This window comes from Aricia agestis, chromosome 2 (assembly GCF_905147365.1).
Source record: "Aricia agestis chromosome 2, ilAriAges1.1, whole genome shotgun sequence".
NCBI lineage: Eukaryota > Metazoa > Arthropoda > Insecta > Lepidoptera > Lycaenidae > Aricia > Aricia agestis.
In genome coordinates, this window is record NC_056407.1 from 4,417,596 (window position 1) to 4,444,108 (window position 26,513).

The following is a 26,513-nucleotide window of genomic DNA, read 5'->3' on the forward strand; positions in this document are numbered from 1 at the left end:
AAAAACTTTATATTATTTCATTACAAATAATATTTTAATTGAAATATGTATATTAAATGAAATAACATTTAATGAAATATTTTGATTGGAAAATAAATTGTTTTAAATGAAAGGTCAAATGATTTCTTATAAAATATAATACTAATTCATCTCTCCTATACCTGTTGACCTCGTACTTGACTAAGCATTACGCGGTATTGTTACCTAACGTTTATAATATGTGACAATAGTCAATATTCAACGTAAGTGGTTTTGTTATTAAAATATGATTCAATGTGAAAACTCAAATACATATACTTAAGTAATAAAAGTTTAACTATATTAAAATATGAAAAAATGTAATACTAAAAACGAAACAAATATAATATTATGTATTTTATTTGTAAAATAAATGTAACTATAAACAATTACTTTTATTTACGACTTGAAGAAAAGGATCGTAATATCCAAGTTCGGTTCAATGTATAAAAAAAATTATAGTTCTTTTTTTAAACTTTTCTCAAAACGCTCAAAACGATCCATAATCCGTTCCACTTGGGTTTGTATCACTGACGCTCACATGCTAGTGGAACGGGAAAAACTACAGTCTTGAGCGTTAGCGTTTCAACGTCATCTGGAACGCAGGGTACGAGTATTATACTAATATTATAAATGCGAAAGTATCTCTGTCTGTCTGTCTGTCTCGCTTGCACGCCAAAACTACTGAACCGATTGTAATGAAATTTTGTATACAGATAGTCTAAAGCCTGAGAAAGGACATAGGCTACTTTTTTTACTGGAAAAAAGCGTTGTAAGGGAGTGAAAATGCGTAAATTTGTTCAAATTAAGTTAGTTCCAAAAATTCAAAATAGATGGCACCGTGCGTCTCCTACATCACGCTAACGCTTGCCCAGAAGTCGTTCTATAAGAGGTGGTATTATCATATTGTCAGTTTTCTTTCGATTGTTATTTCTTTTATTAGTACGTTACTTATGTTTTACGTTACTTATTAAATCAGTACTTTATCTATGCGGTGACGTAACCTTAAACCTATCAATGATAAATAGTTTATGGGTAAAGTTGTGTAATTGGGGGGCTAAATAAACTTAAAAATTTGGCATAAAATATAAAGATTAATTTAAAAAATTGAAATATTAGGTATATGCATGTTACGCTCAAAGACCGAAAACGCTCAGTGAGCGAAAAAATGGCTCACAACGCGTTGTGGTAATAGTGAAATGGCCACGATGCGAATTTCGCGTCGTGGCTGACGTGCTATTCGACCACAACGCGTTGTGGTAATCCAGTAAAACCATAACGCGTTCTGAGCATTTAAAAACAGCCACGACGCGAATTCGTGTTGTGGCCCTAATGAAAACGGCCACGACGCGTTCTGAAACCAGGCCGTGTTACGCTGGAGTAATTTTGTAGCGCCCAAGTGTGTGCGCAATACACAAGAGCACTCTGGTTTCAATGAAACTAGGCCAGTTACGCAGGGGTCATTTTTATAGTGCCCAAGTGTGTGCGCAATACACAAGAGCACGTTACGCAGGAGTAGTTTTATATATTGGAGTAGTATATTGCGCACACACTTGGGCACTATGAAATTACTCCTGCTTAACTAGCCTGGTTTCATTAAAACCAGAGTGATCTTGTATATTGCGCGTACACTTGGGCACTTTAAAATTAATCCTGCGTAACGTGTTCTTGTGTATTGCGCACACACTTGGGCACTATGAAATGACTTCTGCTCAACTGGCCCGGTTTCATTGAAACCAGAGTGCTCTTGTGTATTGCGCACACACTTGGGCACTATGAAATGACTTCTGCTCAACTGGCCCGGTTTCATTGAAACCAGAGTGCTCTTGTGTATTGCGCACACACCTGGGCACTTTTGCGTAACGTGCTCTTGTGTATTGCGCACACACTTGGGCACTATAAAATTACTCCTGCGTAACTGGCCTAGTTTCATTGAAACCAGAGTGCTCTTGTGTATTGCACACATACTTGGACGCTATAAAATTACTCCTGAGTAACTAACCTGGTTTCAGAACGCGTTGTGGCCGTTTTCATTAGGGCCACAACACGGATTCGCGTCGTGGCTGTTTTTAAATGCTCAGAACGCGTCATGGCTTTTCTCGATTACCACAACGCGTTGTGGTCAGCCACGACACGAATTTCGCTTTGTGGTATTTCTGTGATTACCAGAACGCGTCGTGGCCGTTTCACTATGACCACAACGCGTTGTGAGCCATTTTTTCGCTCACTGAGCGTTTTCCGTCTTTGAGCGTAATATGCACACTATTAACACTGCATAGCTGTTTTGATTTAAGGGGTGGGGGGGAGGGGTAATAGCAGTGGTCCCCAATCTTTTTTCATATGGGCCACCAACATGTTTTGGTCTTGGTGTCGCGTGACGCAGCAAAAAGTTTTAAGGATGAAAAAATACCGTTTTTAAAAATTAACGACTTAAAATTAAAAAAAAAATTGCGACTTTCACGACGACTACATTATTTTGCCGGTAGGCGTAAATTTCTAAATGGTTTAACAGCACGCGGGCCACAGTTTTAACCGATTCGTTGCGACGTCTAATTTTGCTAACTCCTAACTGTGGCGTTGAACAAAAATAACGTGACACTGATGACACGCATCTGTGTCTTCAGCCATGCGGAAAGAAAACAGTATTTTGAAAATTGTTTACATGTTCAAAGCTTCAATACTTTTTATATATTTCAATAATTTTAGTTTACATTCGAAATTTGACGTGAACGGTCTAGCACACTGTTTTCAGTGATTAGAAGTAGAAAAATAAGTGTATTTCAGGACGGTAAGTGACTTTTTAAATACATATCTGTAAACCTAAACTATAAACTAAACCTTTTTAACTTATTTTGCATTTACTAATGAATAATGATTTGCTTGATTATGAAGTGCTTATTAAATTAGATCTAAAAATCTTATTTTGGTTTTCCTCGTAAAAATTTCAACTATTCTTATTAGCATATTTAAGGTACGTTTTGAATAAAATTTTGTTCTTTTATACAGTAGTTTATTAGCACTATAGAAGTTAATTGATACACTTTTCAAAAATTAGTGTATATTAATACCCTATTCTGAATCCACACACATTTATAATTTAGTGTCATAATATGACGCTTCATTACAAAAAAAAACGCAAACAAAACTTTCAAAAAGGTTGGTGGGCCCATTTCTATAAAAAATCTTACAATAAGCAGAAACGAAGGCTACGAGATTAATATACGTAAAAAATTAAGATAGTTTGATTCTGGGCAAAAACTTTCTTAAAGCTTGTTTGAAGGAGTTATCATTGATTTTAAAATGACACACATCCGTGCCTAACGCCACACGCAAAAAAGTGATGGTACGGTACTGAAACGTGCCATCCGCAACGAATCAGAGTCGCCACTTGTTTCCGGTGTGGCCTCTTATCATCCTCTTATGGCCACACTGTATCCAGTCACTATAAAAGATTTTGATACTTTATATTAATAACAGTTTAAAAAAACACGTTGTAAATATTATAATTTTAAATATAGTTAAGAAAATTTGAAATAATTATGTAGTTATAGTGTGTGTTTAATTTACGATATTACAAGAAACAATCTAATCTATGTAAAGTATTATAATCTTTGTATATCTCACCTCATCACTAACTTACACGTACTGTAACTGGTTCGGTGGCTCTGGTAATGATCTTGTAATGCTATTATGTGTATTTTGTATCATATTATAAAAGCATCACCTACTTTTAAAAAATATATTGTCTGCTTACTCACAAATACATTATTGGTTCTGTTAAAAATACTTCATGCAGGTAACTTTATGTTAGTTATCACAAATATGTCATTAGCTGGTTAAAATTAATTGTATGTATCTATGTGCATGATGGAAGAGACTGCTCTCCACGACACAGGGAATCCTAGTGTGGAGAGCAATGTTTTGTTTAAGATATTACTTAACGTGTAAAATTATTTTTTGAGGGAAGTAAAGATTTGTTTGTTTGTTTATATATATATATAAAAATGCAATAACTCGATTAAACGGTTGAACCGATGTGGCTAATTTTAGTCTTAAAATATTCCTGGAAGTCCAGGGAAGGTTTATAAGTGACACGAAGTTCACCGGGACATCAGCTAGTCACTAGTGTCATATATTATATTATAACACCTCCGTGGTCCAGTGGTTCAGAGCTCGGCTCTTGACTCGGAGGTCGTGGGTTCGATTCCCGCGTTGGAAACTAATGGTTAGGATAATGCAGGCTGATCACCTGATTTTCTGACCAGTAAGATGATCCATGCGTCGGATGGGCATGTAAAAAGTCGGTCCTGCTGCGCCTGATCTCTCGCCAGTCGTGTCGGTCTGCCGTCCCACTGGGTTCTGAGAGTAAAGGAATAGAGAGTGCTCGTGTACTGCGCACACACTTGGGCACTATAAAATTACTACTGCGTAGCTGGCCTGGTTTCAATCAAACCAGCCACCGTCACCGAAACCGGTGTGGGAGCTATTATTATATTATGAATTTATAACACCTGTTATTTAAGTACCCTCTCCCTGAGAGCTGCAGAGCTACTTTGATGACCAGTGAGAGCTGAGAGAAGCTCACTCCTGTTTTATTAAGAAACTACTTATTTAATAAAATACAAAAAATAAATAAATGAAAAACAGGGTTTTGTTATTTTAATAAAATATGATCATCCAAATAATATTCTACAATGCAGTCGGAAACAGAATCATCGCCACATTCTAGGTCCATGTATTTACAGCAGTGGTGTCACAGTGAAGTGAAGAGGCACTTTCATCTTCAATTATCAGCTCTTCAATATCCTAATAAAGGGTTAATTCCCACTCCTTGTATTTATTTTCAGTGTTTTTTTTTTCTAAATGATAGCATAAATTCTCCCAGTCATTTCGGTTATTTCGATAAACGCTTTTTCTGCTACCTGTAAACATAAAACGTAATAATTATAATATTGTAAAAGTGTTAAAGTAGTTAAGCACATAAACTGTGACACGAGAATTTTATATACATCTAAGCAGACTAAGATACGTAATTACGCAAAGCACCTAAGTCAAAGTATCAATCATTGTAAGGCGCGTTATATGATAGATTTTTTTGACAGTTCATTGTTTACGTAAACATAAGGTTTATGTAAAATAGTTGTTTTATTATACCACATAATACTTACTCAGGCTACTTAAAATTGCATTAAACATTAACATTAACGAACAGAATTTATAAAACAAACGCATAGATACCTGCTACTATGGCGATTGAGCGATCAGAATCGGAAATGTGGACGCGAGAATTTCAGTGATATTTTCGCGTTTTACTATTTTTCTTCAATAAAAATCTTCGAAGCTTTTAGCACTCTGACACGTCTTTCACTTTATTTATTAATATTAATCAAAGTAACATGTAGTTTTCACATTGTAAAACTAAATTAAGCAAATTGAAAATCTTTGTTTTGTAAATTTCACAAAGCGACAAATGTCAAAGGAGTGTTGCTATTGCTATAAATAAAGTTTCGCCTCCTAGACATTCTTGACGCACTAAATGACTGAACTGATTGAAATGAAGCCTGGAAATTGAATAGAGCTACTTTGGGAGGCATAAAAGTCTCGCTTTATCGCGGAGAAGTGTACGGTCCCAGCGTGATAAGATCAGTGACGGATTAGCCCTTTATCAAATTAATTAATTGCCTAGGGCACAGCACATAATTTATATTAATAGTACCAAGAGTAGTAGCAAGTACCAACCTAGGGCCTAGCCCCTAGGGCATCACGTCTGCGGGGGCACAAGAAGAGAAGTGTGAAAAGGCTTATAAATAGTGGCAATATTTGACAGGATAAATCTACTCGCTATGAAAAGAAGGAGAACTGTCATTTCGAAATTTAAATCAAATATAAACTATCTAGTAATCTGTGATTTAAATTTTGAAATTTGAATTTTGAATTTCATCGTCAAATCGTTTTGCTCGCACCGAAGCTACGGTACCTTTTTATTTACGCACCAAAATTTTAAAGAAATTGAAGATTATTATTAAGTAAACGCCGTAAAATAGTCACGGATGACGGAAGGCAGAGGAAGATAATATATTGACAATAAATAATTGAAATGGAGGAATTAAAAGTAATTACTTATAGTTTATAAAATAACTTGCGTTACTTACCTACCTACCTAATTTATGAGTAGTTTCCTTAAGTAGTAGTCATTTCATTTACAATTATTGTCTGGGTAAGGAATGATTAGTGATTACTTATATAATTTTATAATTTACTATAGTCTTCATACTCAGTAGACAGTACCATCGACTTGGGAAACTAGTTAGTAATTGGTTTGTATTGTATACGTCCATGGTTAGTATCTGGTTTTTAAAGCAGTGAATAAATAATAATGTACATACTAGCTTTTCGTTTCAGACTAGCAACACTCTTGATACTACAGAAAATATATCTAATTATACCAGCAGCAGTTATTTTATGTATGAGATGGATACTTTAAATCCAAAACCTTCATATTCGAAAGAATTAATAAATTGTGATTTAAAAAATAACCATGATCATGGTATCAAACCCTATAATATCAAGTATGAAGAAGAAATGGAAAACAATACAATAATGCCTTTGCCACAGCTACCACATCTAAACTATCATTCCGACTATGAAAAATATAACAATAACTGCATGCTTACTAATTTAAATGACTTTGGTCTCAGATATTTTAATATAAATACTGATGATGAAACTGTTGAAGAATACCCTCATAATGACAATCACACAGATTCTAGTATTAATGACATTGAGGAAATTTTTAAGCGCCTTTCACAAGAGTTTGATGAAGGAAACAGCAAAGAAGCAGAAGTAGATGACAGTGTTAATGTACTAAATGAAAATATTGATATTTTAAATTTAGATGGATTACAGAAGCATGTTAATAAAACATGTTATAGTCAAGGCAGTGCAGTGGATAGTTACCAAAATGTATTTCAACAAAATATTAGCTATGAAGAACATGAACATTTGGAAGAATGCAATAATAGACCAAAATATTGTGATGAATACCTGGAGCTTTTTCAGGATAATATAGAACAAGTTTTAAAATGCAATTTAATTACAAGAGTCTGTGGTACACACACCGTAAATGAAATACCAACTGATAGGGAAAATATTTTAATTAATGATAATAAATTTCCTGATCTTCATAATGTTATAAAATATGATCATGATATTTTAGTCAATTTAGAAAGCAAAAATTGTTTACTAGTTAATGATAAAGAAATTATTGAGAGTGCCAGTAACCATAGTGAAACAAAATCTGACAACACTGATGCATGCAGTTACCATTCTTCTGATTTTGAATTTATAGATGAAGAAGAGGCTAAGAAAGAATGTAAGCTTAATATGGGGCCGATTATTGACAAAGTTAAAAATGTAGCAAACAAAACCAAAGACTTTGATGGTAATTATACAATTAATGATTACTTTTCCAAGCCTTATCAAGCTAATGATAATTCTATTCCATCAGGAAATGATTATCACAATCTATTTTTAATACAAAATATTCCTTTTTCTTGTTTGAATATTGAAAATAAAGCACTTTCTTCCATTAAGGGTATGGAAGTGTCTTCAGGTAATAATACTGATTTGAAATATTTATTCAAAGGAGATCCTAAATGTAAGTACTTACTTATTTTATTTATGTTATTATGATTCAATATTAATTAATCAGTTACAAATAAATAATAATTATTATATTTAATTTGTTTTAGATATAAAAGAAGCAGAAAAAACCGCCCAAATCATACTTTCAATGTACCCTACTGAAAATAAAACAGCACACAACCTGAGAAGTTAATAAGTAATTAAGACTGACTTGAAGGCGTAGCTTGAAGGGATGTTTAAAAAAAATAATAATGCACTCAATAACTTTTACCATTTAGGTTTCTAATAAAACTTACTTTTTAGATGGTTTTTTAAAATTATTTATAATTAATCCTTCTATCATGGATTCTTAGAAATCTATTGTTATTCTATTGTCTCGCTCACCGGTGAGCTTATGGGGCTTGGGTTAAGCCAATGACAATACCAAAGATCTTTAGTTTTTAAAACTTACACTTTATTTGGGTCTGAAATAACGAAAACGATCAGTATAATATATATTTAGTCTTTATTTACGAATGTTATATATTTACAACTTGTAACAAAATACAGTCCACTAATACTAGTAAAATAAAAAATGTATGTACTTTTAGTAGCTTACCATAATTTAACAAATAGAGAAACCTTTCACATTTGATAGTGAAAGGTTTGTTTCTTCTGAGTTCTGATGAAACAATTCGATATCATGCATGATATTTATCTATAATATAAGGTAAAATAGATTTTAAAAACATAATGTAAAATCAGTGAGCTTGTGGGGTAAGTATAAATTTTAGCATTCTGCAAAGCGCCTAATATAAGTAATAGGCGCTTTGCAGACGACGGGGCGGGGCGGGCCGGTCAATTTCGCCGCGTACGCCCGTCGATGTCTGCGGCTGCCCGCGCCGCGTACACAAAGCACACGCCGTCTGCGTTACTGCATGTAAACTGGTTTGTGTGATCCATGGCGGGCAGCCGCGGACATGCGCTGCCAGTGCCCCGTGGCGCGGTCTCTTTGCCCGCCATGTGCGTTGGTAATATAGGATTCCCTTTGTGCGATCGTTCGCGGCGAAAATGACCGGCCCGCCCCGCCCCTTAGCGCCTTATAAAACTTCTTATCCCTTGCATAATATGTATTTGTCTTTAAAATAACTCTAAGGGCCTGTTTCACCACTTCCTGATATACCTATCCACCAATTAACTTGACAGATCAAGTATGGAGAATCTGTCAAAAAAGTTGTGAATAGCCTATTAGGCACTTTATCAGAAAGTGGTGAAACAGGCCATTACACTTGTTGCTCTATCCCTTTGTTACAGATAACTGTAAAAAGAGTTAAATGTAATTATTCTAGATGTAAATTGTAAACATTGTATTCAATTAAACATACCATAAACTACAACATCAGGGGGAATACAAAACAATTCAAATAGGTATATTATTTTAATATAACTAACATCAATATTTCTCAAAGTTGATGCAGCAATAAAAATAATTATGATGCTCATACTAATGAAACTCAGTTTTCGTATATAAGTATACAAACTGTATGTTGACTATTGTAAAAAAAATTAAAATGACATTTACAAACTAAGACGCAGCGCAGACGACAGACTATTCGTGACGAACTTTTTAAATGCGCCTAAATGAATAGAAAACTGTGAGTATTTTTGCATGCGATAGCAGCTATAGTGTGCATGTATACAACAGGTATTTGCCAAGTCACAACCGACAATTTTCTAATGATTACTTTATGATATTTACAAAAATTGGCTCTATATTTCATCTATGGGAAACGTTTTTTTTTTAATTAATTAATCAGTTTATAAAAAAGGAGCCTACTCTTACACACCTGAGTTGCAATTGAGCCTCTGAGGATTTTTGAGTACTAAACATTAGTCTACATTACGATTCATGATATAAAAATATGAATATATATAAAAATGATATTGCAACTTGATGTTTAAAAACTACAACACTATTATCTAAATAGTGAAAGGAAATTTAAATGTACTGGATTATAATATTATATGTATTATGGACGCAACAGTACTGGTGTGCATCATTTGTGTGCTTACTGTGTACTTGAATTAATGGCAATGCCTGTTCTGATTTCCTATCCAACATACTTTATGCTGTAAATGTCAAAATACTTATGTAACCTTGAAAAACTTTAAAGAAACAATTTTCTGCAGCCCGCTGATGACAAGCTCTCCATACATGTAGAATTTAGACAGCCCAGTTGTATGAATATGACAGTTAAGCTTTAGACTTCCTTTTTGTCGGTGATCTTGGTGGGGGAGGTTCAGTCTTCTTACTCTGCAATGAAAATAAACAGTTAGATGCCTGTCAATGGAAACATGATAATTACACCATTTTAATATTCTTGTTTTGTGTCTTTATCCTATAGAACGAACATGTATTACAGTAAACCACAGAGAAGGGCATAGGCTTATTGCATGGCTGATAATTTCAAATCTTATTCTAGCTAAAATTAACTTACCTCTCTCGATCTCTTAGCTTTCGGCTCGTCTTCTTTATCTTTCACTTTATCGTCTTTGTCCTCAACATTATTGTCTGTTTGTTCTGTACTTTCTTTCCTATTAACAGTTTTGTCTGTATCATTTGCACCCTTCTCGTCATCTTTAGTATTTGATTCATTCTTTTCTTCCGAACTTTCTGATTTATTATTTTTTGATTTCTCATCTATACTATTCCTTTTCTGATTTGATTGGTCTTTCTTTGATTCTGCGTTGTCTGTACTAAGTCTTTTTTTATCACTATATTTTGATTGTTCTTTGTCATCTGAATTTTTACTCTTTTTTTCCTTTGCTTCTTTTTTTGCATCTTTTTCTTCAGAATTTTGTGATTTTTTGTCTGTGTTTTCTTTCGTCACTTCATTGTCTTCTGATTCTTTTGCTGCATCTGAATCTTTTTCCTTTTCTATGCTAGAATCTTCTTTATCATTAATTTCAGCCGAGTCTGGAACTTCATCTGACACTTCTTCTTTATCATCAGACTTTTTATTTTCTTCCTGTTTCTTTTGTCGTTTAGCCGGAGTTTTAGCTGGTGTGTTATTCGCCTTTTTCCCCTTGCCTGGTGATAAATAACATAATTATTCATAGCAAGGGTACAAACAGTGAGAGAGGATTTTAAATTACTTAATAAAATTTTACACTACTAACATTATTATTACTTACTAGCCATTTGTGTCCCACTGCTGGGCAAACGTAAATGTAAAATAAAAAACGTTATTTTCATATTATTTTACCTGGTGCCTTTTTCTTAGAATCATCTTCAATACTTTCCTCTTCATTAGCTGCATCTATTGCAGCTTTCATATTATAAGCTGCAGGTGTAGACATTTCTGAGAAGAAAAATGAGTTTGTTTAATATTTTACTACAAATACTATATTTTTATGTAATCTTTGACTAGCTTACCTAATGGTTCATGGACCATCTCAAGTAGTTCATCGGAAGATAACTTTGCAGTCACTTTTTTAAAGTGTGCCACCCTCTCAGTGAAGTATTCCCAGAATGATAGGCCTTCTGGTACAGTGAACAGACCCTGAAAACATATATTTACTATATTTTGTTTGTATTTACTCAAATGAAGTGAAGTGTCAGTTAAATTCGGAGTATAAGCAGGCCTGTCCCACTCGCGCGCTTAGGTATCGAACTGTAAGTACCCCTTTAAAGGGGCAGATCACAAGGGACTCACAAGCGAGCAGTGACGCGCGCGCAAGATTCTTTCGTCGCATATATCTACGTACTGATTTAACCGCTGTGACAGAATGATAAATATGAACAATTGAAAAAGGTCAACGAAATATTTCAATAAAGTAATTTAAGACTTTAAAATACAAAGATTTAAAAAAATACACAAACATAGCAAATAAACCAATTTGTTACGAACAAACCGCATACTACACATAAATAAACACACGTTACTATGTTTAACCCTCCGTGCACCACGTGGGGTCTGACACACACCAGACGTGCAGAAACTTTCATAACTTTAAACAAATTCGTGTGATTTTATTGACGCTTTAAGTAGCTGGAGTTAAGACGTTGCCCTACCGTTTGATGGCAGTGGTTTAGCATTTGTGTCGCCGATGCAAAGAACAGACGTGCCCAAAGTGCGCTGGGGTCCCACAAACCCCACGTAGTTCAGGACGTCGTCAAAAAGTTACATAGTCATAGTATTGTGGAATTTGAAAAAAATCTATATTTCAGTAATATTTGAATTTGTTTCGACTTAATTAGCATTTCTGACCAGGTTTAAGTACAAATTAGGTATGACTTTGATAGAAGAAGATTTAAAAATCGCAAAGATATAATCCATGTATACTGAGAGGTTATCATAAGCGCTTTCACGAATTTCATGGCAAAACAGCCCCTGGACCACCAAAAAGATTATCAAGATTAATAAAGAAGTATTTAAATTGTATCAGGAATATAAACTTAAGACTCAAATACGGTTGTGAGCACAATACATTATTTGCTTACACATACCGTGCCACTTTCATTGTAAAAAATGTACTGATTTCAACTTGCCTGAACATCGTGTAGACTGATTAAATTAAGTTATTATTATTAAATTTATATTCTTTATAAAGTTAATTTTAAAAGTTAAAGCAGAATGGGAAATAAAAGATAACTTTTTAATTGTAGGAGCTGACCCAAAGAAGAGTCTATGTTTTACTTGGTAAAAAATTACTAAATTTACATTTTTGGCTGTAAAATATAAAAAATGGGAGTTATTCAACTTGGTATCGTTTTGTATTACAATTAAATAGACAAATAATAGTTATTTCAAATTCCTTGGCCAGATAAATCTTGGGGTTTGACAAACCCCACGTGGTGCGCGGTGTAACTTTTATCCACGTGGTACACGGAGGGTTAAGTTGTAAAAAAATCCTGACCAGCTCCTACACTATAATCGAATATAAAACTATTATAAAATATACGTTGGGTTACTAAAATTTGATTATTACTATAAAAAAAGTTTGCTATTTAGTAGCTATAGTAATTAAAAGAAGATTATTTTATTTTCTAAAAGGTGACAATCTTGATTTCGTCAGAAAGGGTACATCTTACGCGATAGAATGAGAGCGGCCAAGTAGGTAAATATAATTGTAGGCACCTAGCACTGCGCGGTCGGAATTTGAACTTTATAGTATCGTAGCATGAGTTGTTATTTTTTTAAACGGGTTTCATGAGTGGGAATTCTGTTGGTACTACTAATATATATTCTGTGGTATAAGCTATACCAGGGGTCAACAATTAGTTTCGTTCGGGGTCCGTTTTAGGACATGAAATGACCTTCGCGGTCCACACATTTTATATTAAAAAAATTCATTAAATAAAGGTAATTACGGAAATTACAAAGGCATTTTTTAGATATCAATGAGAAACGTAACCATTTTTTGTAGCTATCTCTCTGAAGTTTGGAGTGAAATATTGGTGCAAGCTATAGATATTGACATTAAATCCTAGAGATGTTGAATACTAAGATGAACGAAGATCATCTTCGAACATGCTTGCACAATGGGTCGGCGGTCCGGATGCGGACCGCGGTCCGCCATTTGGTGACCCCTGAGCTATACAAATTCTATACATAATTGTTTACGTCTAAAAAGATCGACACTGTATATTATAACTCTCGTCTCATCTTTGATACGTTGATAAAATCGCGCGACAGATAAGGACAAAACATTGTATAACTTTTACGTCATTTATCTGTAGAGTGGATTTTCTTCATTTGTAAGAAAGTTAGCATAAATTCAAGTACCTTTATTAAGATGGATTAGATTTTTTTATTTCTCAAATGATTATTACCTTTGTCCTAGTATACAGGGTGTCGGCCTGGCGCCTAATGCGATGGGCGTGCTGGCTGAAGAGCAACACTGCGCTCTCGCTAAGATCCCAAGATGGCGTGTTGCCGACGTACGCTCGCATACGCTTGATAGTCTCCAAGCACGATGGATGCTTCAACAGCATCAGCGGTTTCACGTCCAAATCTAAGGATATATTATTATGCTATCATGACTAATATTAGGCTACCAATAAAGTATGTTCACCATGGATGAATTTTTCTGAGTAGTCATTGTATACACAAGAATATGAAAAGTAAAGATCGGCATTCGGAATAAAAAGATACTCACCTAACTAGGCAACTTTTTATCTAGTGAATACAGTCGCGTCGTATTTTAGTTTGATTTGTTTGCTTACTAGGTTTTTCTTTAAAAACAACATAATTTTGGCTTTATTCGCCACATAAAAGATCAAAATACTAACCCATCAGCTCATCTAGCAACTTCAAACACAGTTCAGTGTCAGCTTTCTCCAGACACAAGCAAGTTTTTATCTTTGCGTCCAACTCAATGAGTTTCATCTCTGTCTTCAAGAACTGTACACGTGACTTCTTTTCTTCTGTAACATGGGTTTGTATAAAACTTAATAACAATGAAGGGCAACATATTGATAAGTATTTTCCTCTTTATCAGCTAAACATAGTCTTAATAACAATGAAGGGCAACATATTGATAAGTATTTTCCTCTTTATCAGCTAAACATAGTCCCCTTTACTAATAAAAATATTAATGCAATGAATATGTAACAATATTCTTTCATTGTCTGATAAATTAGAAAAGTCACTTGACAGACCAGGCACCTTAGACAAAGTCCCTTTCGTTAAAAACGATGACGAAATTCGTTATCAAAATGTATGCGGTTTGACATAAGTCATCGCTAAATGACATTTCGCTTGCGAAGACTAATGTCAAATCCCATACATTTTGATAACGAATTTCGTCATCGTTTTTAACGAAAGAGAATTTGTCTAAGAGGCCTGGTGCCTTACTCCCGAAACTGATATCTATTTCGATTTTCGATTTCAACGGTTTTTGACACTTTAGACATCTTAAGGTGGCCATACACGGGACAATTATCGTAACGATTTATCTCCTCGATGTTAAAATCGAACGACAAATTGTACGTGTGTAGCAATATCGCAAACGATTTTACGTTCAAAAGATCGATTGGACGATTTTCTTGACGATCGATGATAAATTAGAAAAGTCACTTGACAGACCAGGCACCTTAGACAAAGTCCCTTTCGTTAAAAACGATGACGAAATTCGTTATCAAAATGTATGCGGTTTGACATAAGTCATCGCTAAATGACATTTCGCTTGCGAAGACTAATGTCAAATCCCATACATTTTGATAACGAATTTCGTCATCGTTTTTAACGAAAGAGAATTTGTCTAAGAGGCCTGGTGCCTTACTCCCGAAACTGATATCTATTTCGATTTTCGATTTCAACGGTTTTTGACACTTTAGACATCTTAAGGTGGCCATACACGGGACAATTATCGTAACGATTTATCTCCTCGATGTTAAAATCGAACGACAAATTGTACGTGTGTAGCAATATCGCAAACGATTTTACGTTCAAAAGATCGATTGGACGATTTTCTTGACGATCGATCGAAACGACAAATTGTCCCGTGTATGAGCACCTTTAAATAACGCTATTTTAAATGTCTAAAGTGTCAAAAACCGTTAAAATCTAAAATCGAAATCGATATCAGTTTCGGGAGTAATGCCCCAGGACAAAACATTGTACTGCTTTTTCATTGTGTTACATTTTTATGAGTAAGGGAATTGATGTATTTATGAGTTAATATATACCTGTCTCCCTCTCCTTGTCTAGTGTAGCTTTCTCTTCATCTGATAGATTAAGATCCATCACTAGCTGTGATAATATCGAGTGATACGAAATTTGACCGCGCTCTGAAAATAAAACAGAATATTATGATATTAAATAGTTTGCCAAAAAAGAACCTAAGAGAAGATAGTAACGACTTTTAGGGCAAGTTAAATGATAACTAACAATTTCAGACCATAGCGGACAATGGCTCAGACTCAGAATCTTTGTGTTACACCAGCATACTAAACCGATTCAGAATTTTAGTGTCACCTTTAAAACAAGCTTACCAAGTTGCGTCTTCAAGGTAATAGCGTTGGCGGCGGCTTGCTTGTCCCACTGTAGCCTAGCTGCCTCATTCTTGAAACTGGTTGGTCTCGACTGGAACAACTTGACGCCTACATACTCGCCCGACGGCAGATACGCGATTAGAATATTCTCTCTCTCTGTGTCTGTAAAAAAATGATACACTCAAAATTCAGCTCCAACATTAGCAGCATTTTAATAACTTTTTTTCTTCAAATTATATCTAGTTCAAATAGACCTAAATATTATTATTATTATTTTCAGGACGTCTAAGGCAGCCCCTAGACGACCAATTTTACTAACCAATATTAAGAATTGTGCAATATTATTGACGGTTTAGGGACTGCCTTAGTTTAAAAATAATATGGAATGCTTCCCTACATAAAGATGCAACCTATAATAATTATTTAAATTAATAAGAGTTACATAATACTTTATAATTGTTTATTGAATCTATGAAAAGATATTTAATTTTTACTACATTAACAGAGAAATTAAAATATGCGTTTTATGTCTTTTCTTCTTCTATTCTCATTAGGATAAAATTCTAGAATTTTCGTTACAGCCTCCTTTTCATCCTGATTCAATTCATCACAACCTTCTTCCTTTATATGATCAGAATACTTCATGTTGAATCCCATATCGCCAAATATATTAGACATAGCGACATTATTTATTTCAGTTGCCTTTGTTTCAGTTTTAAATAAAGCCATGAAACTATCACCAGACGGCACAATATATTCTTGTAACTTATAATTTACAGATATTGTTGACTGCAAATTGTCGCAGCTTTTCATGTCTAAATTTTTGTATGTCTTGTCTAACAGAACTACAGAACAAAATGAATTATTCTTGGATAGATCTGGGATCTTCATGTCCGAATGATCAGACCTTTGAGACAACATGACATACTCATCATCATAAAGAGTATTTAGAGAAGATAGTATAAGATTGCCCGTGCAACTTTTAGCCAAGTTTTGTTCTGTTTTAGAATCATCTAAGTTAACTACATTCTCTGCAGTTATCATTGATTCTACATTTAGTATTTCTTTCATAGGTTCCGCAACACATTTATCACCATCTAATGTTTCCTTTACTACATTTTTCCTTATTGGTGCAACAAACTTCCTAGTTTTCTTTTTAAAATTTTTATTTTCCATACTGGTCATGAAAATAATTAAAATTGATAAAAATTGGTCACAAAGCAGATCGCGAATTTTTTTGAAAAATTCTATTTGCGCGGCAATTTTTTTTTTTTTTTGCGTTAGCGCTAGAGTGTCGTGTAAGTAACATTATAAAGCCACTAAATCGATAATTTTAAAATATTTAATATTATTCCCCTATTTTCCTTAAAAATTAATTATTAAAAATCTATATTAATGTGTTTTGTTCTTTTTGTGTGATAAATTAGGAACTGATTCTTACCTTGTGCATATGGCTCTTTCAAGTCCTCTAGTTCCGACTGTAAAAAAAGATTTTTTTTTAATTTAAGAATTATATTCCATGGGAAGTAAAGGTAACTTAGCTGATGACGAGAGTGTTACCAAATGCTACGAAAAGATTAGCCGAGGCAAACGGTAGCAGAAAGGAGGTTGATTTATCTATTATCACACTTCGCAAAGCATTATAAATGAAGTCTTCTCTATTATAATATTTACCTGAGGTATGGTATTATACAGCTTCATGTTCTTATCTTGAGTTTCTTTGACTTCTTTCTTTTCTTTTTCTGGTGCAGGAGAACCGGCCCGTTTTTTCTTTGGAGCTGGCGAGGGGAGGGTCGTATTATCCTCTGTATGTTCGTCTAAATATCTGAAATACATTGTTGCAATATAATGTCAACTTTTTATATCTAGACAACCATCTACTATGATAATATAAATGATGTAGATTTATTTACTCCACAAATCACAATTAAAAATGGTGTTTGTCATTATCGCAAATATTTTTCTTGTCTCAAACGAAATATTTCGGCAGTGACAATTTTCTTTCGGATTTATTATAACAATGGAATAAAAACTAGACATCCATTGTCGATTTTAATCCAGTTAACAGAATATAATCTATACTAATATTATAAATGCGAAAGTATCTCTGTCTGTCTGTCTGTCTCGCTTTCACGCCAAAACTACCGAACCGATTGTAATGAAATTTTGTATACAGATAGTCTAAAGCCTGAGAAAGGCCATAGGCTACTTTTTTACTGGAAAAAAGGGTTGTAAGGGGGTGAAAATTTGTTCAAATTAAGTTAGTTCCAAAAATTCATACTAGATGGCGCCGTGCGTCTCTTACATCGCGCTAACGCTTGCCCAACATCTTTCTATAAAAGGTGCTATCATCATACATTTGAGTTCCGATCACAGAGTACTTTATTATACTGTTTCGATTTTTTTTATTGTTATTTCTTTTTTACGTTATTTAATAAGCCAGTATTTTATATTATATACAGTGACGTAACCTTAAACCTATCAATGATAAATAGTTTATGGGTAAAGTTGTGCAATTGGGGGGCTAATTAAGCTTTAAAATTTGGCATAAAATATAAAGTTTAATTTAAAAAAATGAAATATTATGTGCACACTGCACAGCTGTTTTGATTTAAGGGGTACCAGGTTTTTTTTTATAAAAGCTTTTGACACCAATTTTGTTGACATCGCGCGCTATAAACTGAAGTCCACGCGGACGAAGTCGCGGGCAACAGCTAGTTATCTATATATTAATATGTGAGCCAAAAACTTTGTATCCCTTTTGACGAAAAATGGGGAAACATAGGTGAATGAAATTTTGCACAGTTAAGCTCGTCACAGATAGAGCAGGTAATGTATATTAATGTACATTACATCCCGGGATGTGTATCTTTACATTATATTAATGTATCACACACACAACAGGTAATGTAATGTATCTTTCCCTACATTTCAATGGTAGCCGCCCGCTTGACGCACATTTCAGCTGCTAAAGTGAAAGAAAATACAGCTGTTCTTATTTTTAATGTTGTAATACTATGGTCTTTCGAGTTACTTGCTATTAGATTCACTAGATAGTTCATCAGAAGATGATTCGGATTGTAATTTTGATGCGCGCATTGTTACATATTGTGCCAAAAACAGAACGATGTGGATTGAAGATGATTTATTTGATTGAAAATATAGGCTCAGGGGAACATATATGATAGACAGATACACACAGTGTTGCCACTTGCCACCTTAGCACAGCACTTCACAGCAGGTACTGCAGGCAGTCTATTCCCCAGAGCCTATATTTTCAATCCACATCGTTCTGTTTTTGGCACAAAATGTAATAATGCGCGCATCAAAATTACATTCCGAATCATCTTCTGATGAACTATCTAGTGAATCTAATAGCAAGTAACTCGAAAGGCCATAGTATTACAACATTAAAAATAAGAACAGCCTGTGTAACACTTTAGCAGCTGAAATGTGCGTCAAGCGGGGCGTTTAGCATTGAAATGTAGGGAAAGATACATTACATTACCTGTTGTGTGTGTGATACATTAATATAATGTAAAGACCTAACTGTAAATGTATTAATGTACCTACATTACATCCTGGGATGTAATGTAGGTACATTAATATACATTAACTGCTCTGTCTGTGACGAGCTTCAAAATGGTAATAAAGTACTTGCATATTTTTGGCAGCTGAAAAAATAACCTACGTAATTATTTTATAGTAAATAATATTATTTTCAAAATCATAATATTATTAATATTATAGAAGAATTATAGAATCAGAAGGCAAGCAAAATAAACAAAACCAATGCCTTTGAATACATGCAACGCCCAAAGGCAAACTCACAAACATCATCAAAACAATAACAACGAAATGGCAAAGGCATCCGGAAGACAACAACTATTATAAATAACATAAAAACCCAAAAAAAACTGTCTCCCAACCCGGCCGGTCCCCGTGGGAGTCACCCCCTAAAAATGAATCAAAATCATAACTCGATATTAACATCAAAGAAACACGAAAAAAGAACAAAATATATAAATATATCAACACTCAACACAAGAACCCTTAGAACAGACGAAGCACTAATGGAGTTGGATTATGTCTTGGAAAGAATTAACTGGGACATAATTGGGTTAAATGAGGTGAGAAGAGTGGGAGAGCAGATAGAAGAATATGGAGAATACATCTTCTATCACATTGAAAAAATACCAGGAATGTATGGAGTGGGTTTTCTGATTAAAAATGCTACAAGGAACACATGGATTTAAAGGAATATCAGACAGAATAGCTGAACTGAATATACAATTACCAGGTTTCGAACCAATCTCCATTATACAAATATATGCTCCTACAGAAATAGCCGACGAAGAAGAAAAAGACTTATTCTATGAACAATTACAATCAACGTTAGAAACGTCCAATAAAACAATATTCTTAATAGGCGACTTCAACAGTCAAATAGGAAAAAGAAAAACAAATGAGGACAAAATACTGGGACTATATAGCACAGGAAAACGAAATAATAATGGACAACGACTAGTAGACCTAGCACAAAGAAACAATTTGAAAATAATGAACAGCTTTTTTAAAAAGTAAAAAAAAACAAAAAATGGACGTGGATATCACCAAATGCAGAAATAAAGAATGAGATAGATTATATCATTACAAACAAACCACAGTATATTTCTGACGTTGATACTGTTAACCAACTCAATTTTAATACAAACCATAGAATGGTAAGAGCCAAAGTACACACCGAAAAGCCAAAAGCAGGAAGGAAGCACATAACAAAAAATACTGGACCTAAGATAATACCGTCAGTACTACCTAAGGAACTCTTAAAGATCTTAAAAGAAGAACTTCAGTTAGAAAGAAATAACAAAAAAGTTATACAAGAAAAGTACGATATATTGATAGAAAGATTGAAAGAAATAACAAAAAAGGTAAGCTGCGCAGCAAGAAAAAATGATAAAATAGGTATGGAAGCAAAACAATTGATAGAGCAGAGGAAAACACTACTTAAGGACAAAAAAGGAAATAAGAAAGATCTAGCAGAAATAAGTAAACAAACAACGTCTGAGATTAGGAAACACAAAAAAGAAAACAGGAAAAAGATAGAATAGAATAGAATAGAATAGTATATTTATTTCCAAGAAATTTGTAACAATGGTTCTTATAATTAGTTATAGTATCAAAATTTCTGCCTCACTGGCGTGGAAATATTGTCTTATTTTAAACATTTGATTTAAATCTTATATTATTCTAATGAGCATGCAACCGTCGCTATTTAACTATTTGAAAAGTTTAAATCATTAACATATTTTATCATTTTATAACATATTACTAGATTGAACTCATTTCATTATCATTGTCTTCATTAAAAACCTAATTACATTATATGTCAAAAAGAATTAGATATTACATATGTATAATAATTATTAAATTAATCAGGTCCACAAATAAATAATTCAATATCATATAGAAAAAACAGGAGGGTTAAAGAAAGCTCTTAAACAACTAAAAGAACATACAACATGGATACCAAATATGAGAAATAAAGAAAAAGTCAACTATTAGAAATCATATCACAGAAACAGCAACAAAGATACAAGTAAAATGGACGATTGTCAAGAAATTGTAACGGAAGAAGAAAAAACTCCAGCCACATTAGAAAGTGAGGTTCAAAAAGCAATTATGTCACAAAAGGACTGTAAAGCACCAGGAGACGAGAATAAAAGGATGTTTGGAATAAATAATCAAATTCACTACAAACTTGTTTGACGAAATCTAAGAAAAAGAGGACATACCAGAACAATGGTCAAAATCCACTATTGTACTGCTGCACAAGAAAGAAGACAAGGATCAAATAAACAATTATAGACCAGTGAGCTTAATACCTAACTTGTACAAAATATTTTCCAAAGTAATTCTAAACAGAATATGCAACACGTTAGAAGAGAACCAACCGAAAGAACAGGCCGGTTTCAGAAGAGACTTCTCTACACTAGATCATATACACACAATAAGACAAGTGGTACAAAAGTATAATGAGTATAACAAAATATATTACTTGGCTTTTGACTTTAACAAGTTGACTATAACAAGGCATTTGACTCCATAAAACATAAATATATATGGGAAGCTTTGAAAAACCAGGGTGTCCCGAGAAAATATATAGAGGTCATAAGAAAAATTTATAAAAATGCCATAGCTAAGATACAAACAGAAAGAGTAGGAAACGAATTCAGAATTGAAAAAGGAGTAAGACAGGGAGATCCACTATCGCCTAAGCTCTTCTCGGCCGTGCTGGAACAGGTATTTAGGAAGTTAGACTGGGATAAGTATGGAATAAATATAAATGGAGAAAAACTCAACCATTTAAGATTTGCAGACGATTTAATTATTATTGAAGAAACACCTGAAAATCTACAAATTATGATTCAGCAGCTAGCAAACGAGAGCGAATTAGTGGGTCTTTCAATGAATACAGAAAAAACTAACTTGATGACCAATGGAGAACAGAAGGAGATAAAGGTAAATAATAACACAATAGCATATGTAAACGAATATACATATTTAGGTCAAATAATTTCACCAGAAGATAACATACAGAAAGAAATAGATTTAAGAATAAACAATGCCTGGAAGAGGTACTGGTCGTTTAAAGAGATAATGAAAAATCCCCAGTTTTCAATGACAGACAAGAAGAAAATCTTTAACACCTGCATATTGCCATGCATGACATATGGCTGCCCGACATGGGCATTAACGGAAAAACAACGTAAATCCCTACAGGTATGTCAGAATAGCATAGAAAGGAGTATGTTAAGCGTCAAACTAAAAGAAAAAATTAAACTGACAGAAATAAGGACAAAAACTGGGGTAACAGATGTGACATATACGGTTAAGAGGCTAAAGTGGAAGTGGATAGGACATATTATAAGAAATAGAAAAAACAAATGGGCCAAAGATGTCACTCTATGGTACCCACGAGAAAGAAAAAAAAGACGAGGAAGGCAAAAGAAAAGATGGGAAAACATGGAGCAGGAAGGCTATGGATAGACAATTGTGGGAGAGTTTAGGGGAGGCCTTTGCCATAAGGCAATCAGATTTAGTTAAGGAAAATTAATGTATAAAGTATATAAATGTAAAAGAAACAAATGTAAGTGTCTGCAGGTGCATTGCCGGCGTTTTAAGAGGGAGTAGTGGAGGGTAAGGAAGGTAATAGGGAAGGGTAGGCGATTTGACCTCCGGTACACTCACTCACTCGGCGAAACACAGCGCAAGAGCTGTTTCACGCCTAGTATATTATAGTTTTTATGTAAATACATATTATCATAGATCCCTAGTCTCTGTCTGCTCTGCCTGCAAATCTGTTTTTGCAAACTACATTTATGTGGAGTAGCGTCATTTCTTGTTAGTTTTTTTTCAAGAGATTTGTATATTGTATCAAGAAGAGAGCATATTCACTCTTAAAAAGCTGGCAATGCTGCTGCAGCTCTTCTAATGTTGCGAGTATCCATAGGCTATGGTACTTGCTTTCCATCAGATAACCTATTTGCTTGTTTGCCCCTTATTTTATTTAAAAAAATCTTTGTTAATGTAACTAACCGCTTGGGTCGAATCTTTCTTCCACTCCTGCTGACAATTTCCTCATCCTTCTTCTCATCTTCTTTAGCCTCCTCTCCGTCGTCTTTCTTGGCCTTACCTCGTGGCGTTTTGGGTTCCTTGGCTTTAAGCTCCTTGGCTGGTGTTTTGGCAACTGACTTACGAGCCTTTTGCTGTACAAAAAAGGACTATTGAGTTTTTGTTATAAAAAAACATACTTCAACTTTCATTGTTGATTTGTCTTGTTCACAAATTTTTTAATAAAAAATATATTATAACATACCTTTCCTTCATCAATAACCAAAGCACCAGTGTCATCAGAGTCCTCAACAGCATTTTGTGTTGTGTTCTGAAAATATATTTAAATATAAATTTATATTATGTTTGTTTGTTTATTTATATTCAGCAGCAAAATTGGTACAACCCACTTTACCACTAAATTTTAAATATGCATGTCATTAAAGTTTAATCTACATTCTAATAATGTATATGACATATATTCATTTTAATTATAACTGTTAGTCCCCTCGACAGATTTTTACTTAACTCAACAGTAAAAACCTTGGCATGAACTCTTTTTCTTTGAACCATAACAGCTATCAACTTAAAAAACTCATTAAGTTGTTAATATTGTTGTGAGTTCAATTATTATTGCAGAAATTAATTTACAGTCAGATGGTGGCTCTATGTGATGTCATCAAATTATGATAAGCCATTTAGCTTTGAAAAGTCCATTTGCTTCAAAATTTGCTTAAGAACATAAAATGGTTGTAAACGGGTTACCTCTTCAGGAAGTGTCTCATCCACTGTAGTGTCCATAGCCATGGTGTCATCTGCTGTTTCATTAGCAGAATCATTCAGTGTGTTGTTAGCACTAGTTTCTTCTGGTGCCTAGAAACATAACATATAGCCTTTGATTAAAATGTTTCTTGAACATATAGAAAATGTTTGACAAACTTAAGGAAACATTTATTTGAAATAAATAAAGAGATAATTACTGCTACAGGGAGTCCAACAACTTCCTCCAAGGGAACATTATTGGCAAAATCATGCTCGATCTGCTTCACTCCATCATTAAAGTCACGCCTCTTTACTGTCTTAGTCAGAAACTTTTCTTTGTTCTCTGCATAGTCAAATATCATGGTGGGTGCCAGGTTTGCTCTGCGAAAAAAAATTAATAAATAAAATTTCAATTATTATAATAATTATGAAAAAAGTTATTTCATCTGGGACAATCACTAATATTTGTTTTATGTTTATACTTACGTTTCTCCTGTACCATAGAAATACACAAAATATTTTTTTCCATTTGGTCTTTGAACCTGAAACAAGGTAGTAATACTTATTTATTGTAAAATAATTAATATATGTATATACTCACATAAAATATTAAGGTGATGTTAACCCATTAATCCCCAAGCGGCAGCAAGCTGCCGCATAACAATTGAAAATATATTATTGGGTCTGCAATACCCATGATGGAGGTGTTAAACAAAATCCAGTACACTAGATAAGCTTTAATAAGTCAAACATAAAAATAGTCTTGGTAAAGGAAGTGTACAGATATTATATCAACTTATTAGAATACATATATGATTTGATGAAGTACTTGACAATCATTGCACATAATACAATTACAAAATTAACAATTTATTTAAGTAATTTAACACCTCCATCGTGGGTATAGCAGACACAATAGATTTTTAACTGTTATGCGGCAGCTGGCAGCCGCTTGGGGATTGATGGGTTAAGGCATACAAAGGCAAAAGATATTATTAAAATTGGAAACAGTTTGAGATTGTTTACTCTTTTAAATTGCGGACAATAACATTAAATATTATTTATTAGGTTTTTTTAAATGTTTAAAGGATATAACTAATCTGATAATAGAAGCTATAACCGACGCTACTAAAACGATGGCAAGCATAATAATATAGGCGTCATTCAAAATGTCTTCCCGCGCTCATGTAACCATGTAAATTTCACATAGTTGAGGGCTAAATATTACTACATATAAATATTTTAGCACTTACCCGTGCAGGCCATGCAGGATAGCCTTTTACTTTAGCGAATATAAAGTCACCGGATTTATATTCTCTCACTTTTTTACCCATTTTTAATATCTAATCGGCGATGAAAGTATGAATAGGTACTCGGTTTTAGTTTATTCCAGGGTATGCCACGATTACTGAAGATACCGAACGGATCTCCTTGATATAACACTGCAAAATACACTTTTTATTTATAAAAAGCCATAATTTTATACTAAATAAAAAAGACGCTATTGATAAGAAATAACCTCAAAACTCTTTTGTACCGCGGACATCAAAAATCAAAATGACGCACAGATGCACAGACCAGTCACCAGTGTTGCCAGCACAGATTACTAGTATATATTTGTAGGTTGCCAGATGGTCTCAGCCATATATAATAAAGTACTCTGTGGTCTCAGCGACGTACCCACTGACCTCTATATTACACTTGTAATAAAGAGTGTTGTTACATAGTATAAGACATTCTCTTTGTTATAGAGGTCAGTCATCAGTGGACGTACCCCTGAACTAATTTGATTTCCCCCTAGAAATCCCTAGATCCCTCACCAAGTGTATGGTTTTTTTGAAGAGGCAGTCATGTTGAGAAATTATGGGGATATTACAAAAAGTATTTATAATAGAACATTGATTGACAGGTGTAAGTTTAATTTGCTTTTTGGATAGGGACCGTGCAGAGCGATGACACCGCCACTAGTGACGAGTTGCTGAAACTTTTACGAAAATGTTATTGTCAAACTCTAGTCAAGCTACGGAAAATTTACGGAAACAGATTTCTTGAGAAATTTGGGAATTTTCAAGACTTAAAATGCATTGTTGTATTCCCGGATGTTTTAATAGTATTGGATCCGATCGTAAAATCCTGCAGGAATCGTTTTTTTCGATCAAATTTATTTTAAAATAATCTTTAGAACGTATAGAATGGATTAATGTTGGGTTGCCTTGTCAAAAGTAGCCGCAAGTACCTCTAATTAAGTTGAATGTTCCTGAGATAAATGCATAATTTGTTTGAATATTTTTTTCAGTAAATTTTACATCATTTGAAAGAAAATGACGAGACAAAATAAGGTATAAATGGTTGCCAGCTCTAAGTCGGCCGCAACCTAGGGTTGCCAGCCCGTAAAGAGACATAGTTCATCATCAAAATTGAAGCATCGATTTTTTTAATAATTTTGATACAAAATAAAAGTTTTATGCATTTTGTGCATGAATATCCATGGTTGCCA

At 33.8% G+C, this 26,513-nt stretch overlaps 2 protein-coding genes across 5 annotated transcripts; one reads left to right on the forward strand and one right to left on the reverse strand.

The window, feature by feature from the left end:
• Positions 1-5,929: 5,929 nt before the first annotated feature.
• Positions 5,930-7,964, forward strand: LOC121737332 (reticulocyte-binding protein PFD0110w-like). 3 transcript variants are annotated; one of them, XM_042129000.1, is made up of 3 exons: positions 5,930-5,991; positions 6,421-7,675; positions 7,770-7,964. In XM_042129000.1, exons 2-3 carry the CDS (start codon positions 6,481-6,483, stop codon positions 7,853-7,855), a joined length of 1,281 nt encoding a protein of 426 aa, XP_041984934.1. In that variant the 5' UTR covers positions 5,930-5,991; positions 6,421-6,480; the 3' UTR covers positions 7,856-7,964. The 3 variants fall into 3 exon arrangements, with proteins under 3 accessions (XP_041984934.1, XP_041984925.1, XP_041984941.1); XM_042128991.1 differs by lacking the exon at positions 5,930-5,991 and adding an exon at positions 6,000-6,130; XM_042129007.1 differs by lacking the exon at positions 5,930-5,991 and adding an exon at positions 6,273-6,335.
• Positions 7,965-8,875: 911 nt separating this feature from the next.
• LOC121737323 (PC4 and SFRS1-interacting protein) lies at positions 8,876-25,579 on the reverse strand. 2 transcript variants are annotated; one of them, XM_042128977.1, is made up of 17 exons: positions 25,536-25,579; positions 25,270-25,458; positions 24,503-24,558; positions 24,235-24,397; positions 24,020-24,127; positions 23,520-23,585; positions 23,240-23,409; positions 17,315-17,465; positions 17,082-17,118; positions 15,641-15,802; positions 15,335-15,436; positions 13,937-14,071; positions 13,478-13,659; positions 11,078-11,204; positions 10,908-11,003; positions 10,140-10,732; positions 8,876-9,955 (listed from the first exon to the last, which is right to left on the reverse strand). In XM_042128977.1, exons 2-17 carry the CDS (start codon positions 25,348-25,350, stop codon positions 9,896-9,898), a joined length of 2,289 nt encoding a protein of 762 aa, XP_041984911.1. In that variant the 5' UTR covers positions 25,351-25,458; positions 25,536-25,579; the 3' UTR covers positions 8,876-9,895. The 2 variants fall into 2 exon arrangements, with proteins under 2 accessions (XP_041984911.1, XP_041984901.1); XM_042128967.1 differs by having other exon boundaries at positions 25,270-25,557.
• Between the last annotated feature and the right edge of the window lie 934 nt (positions 25,580-26,513).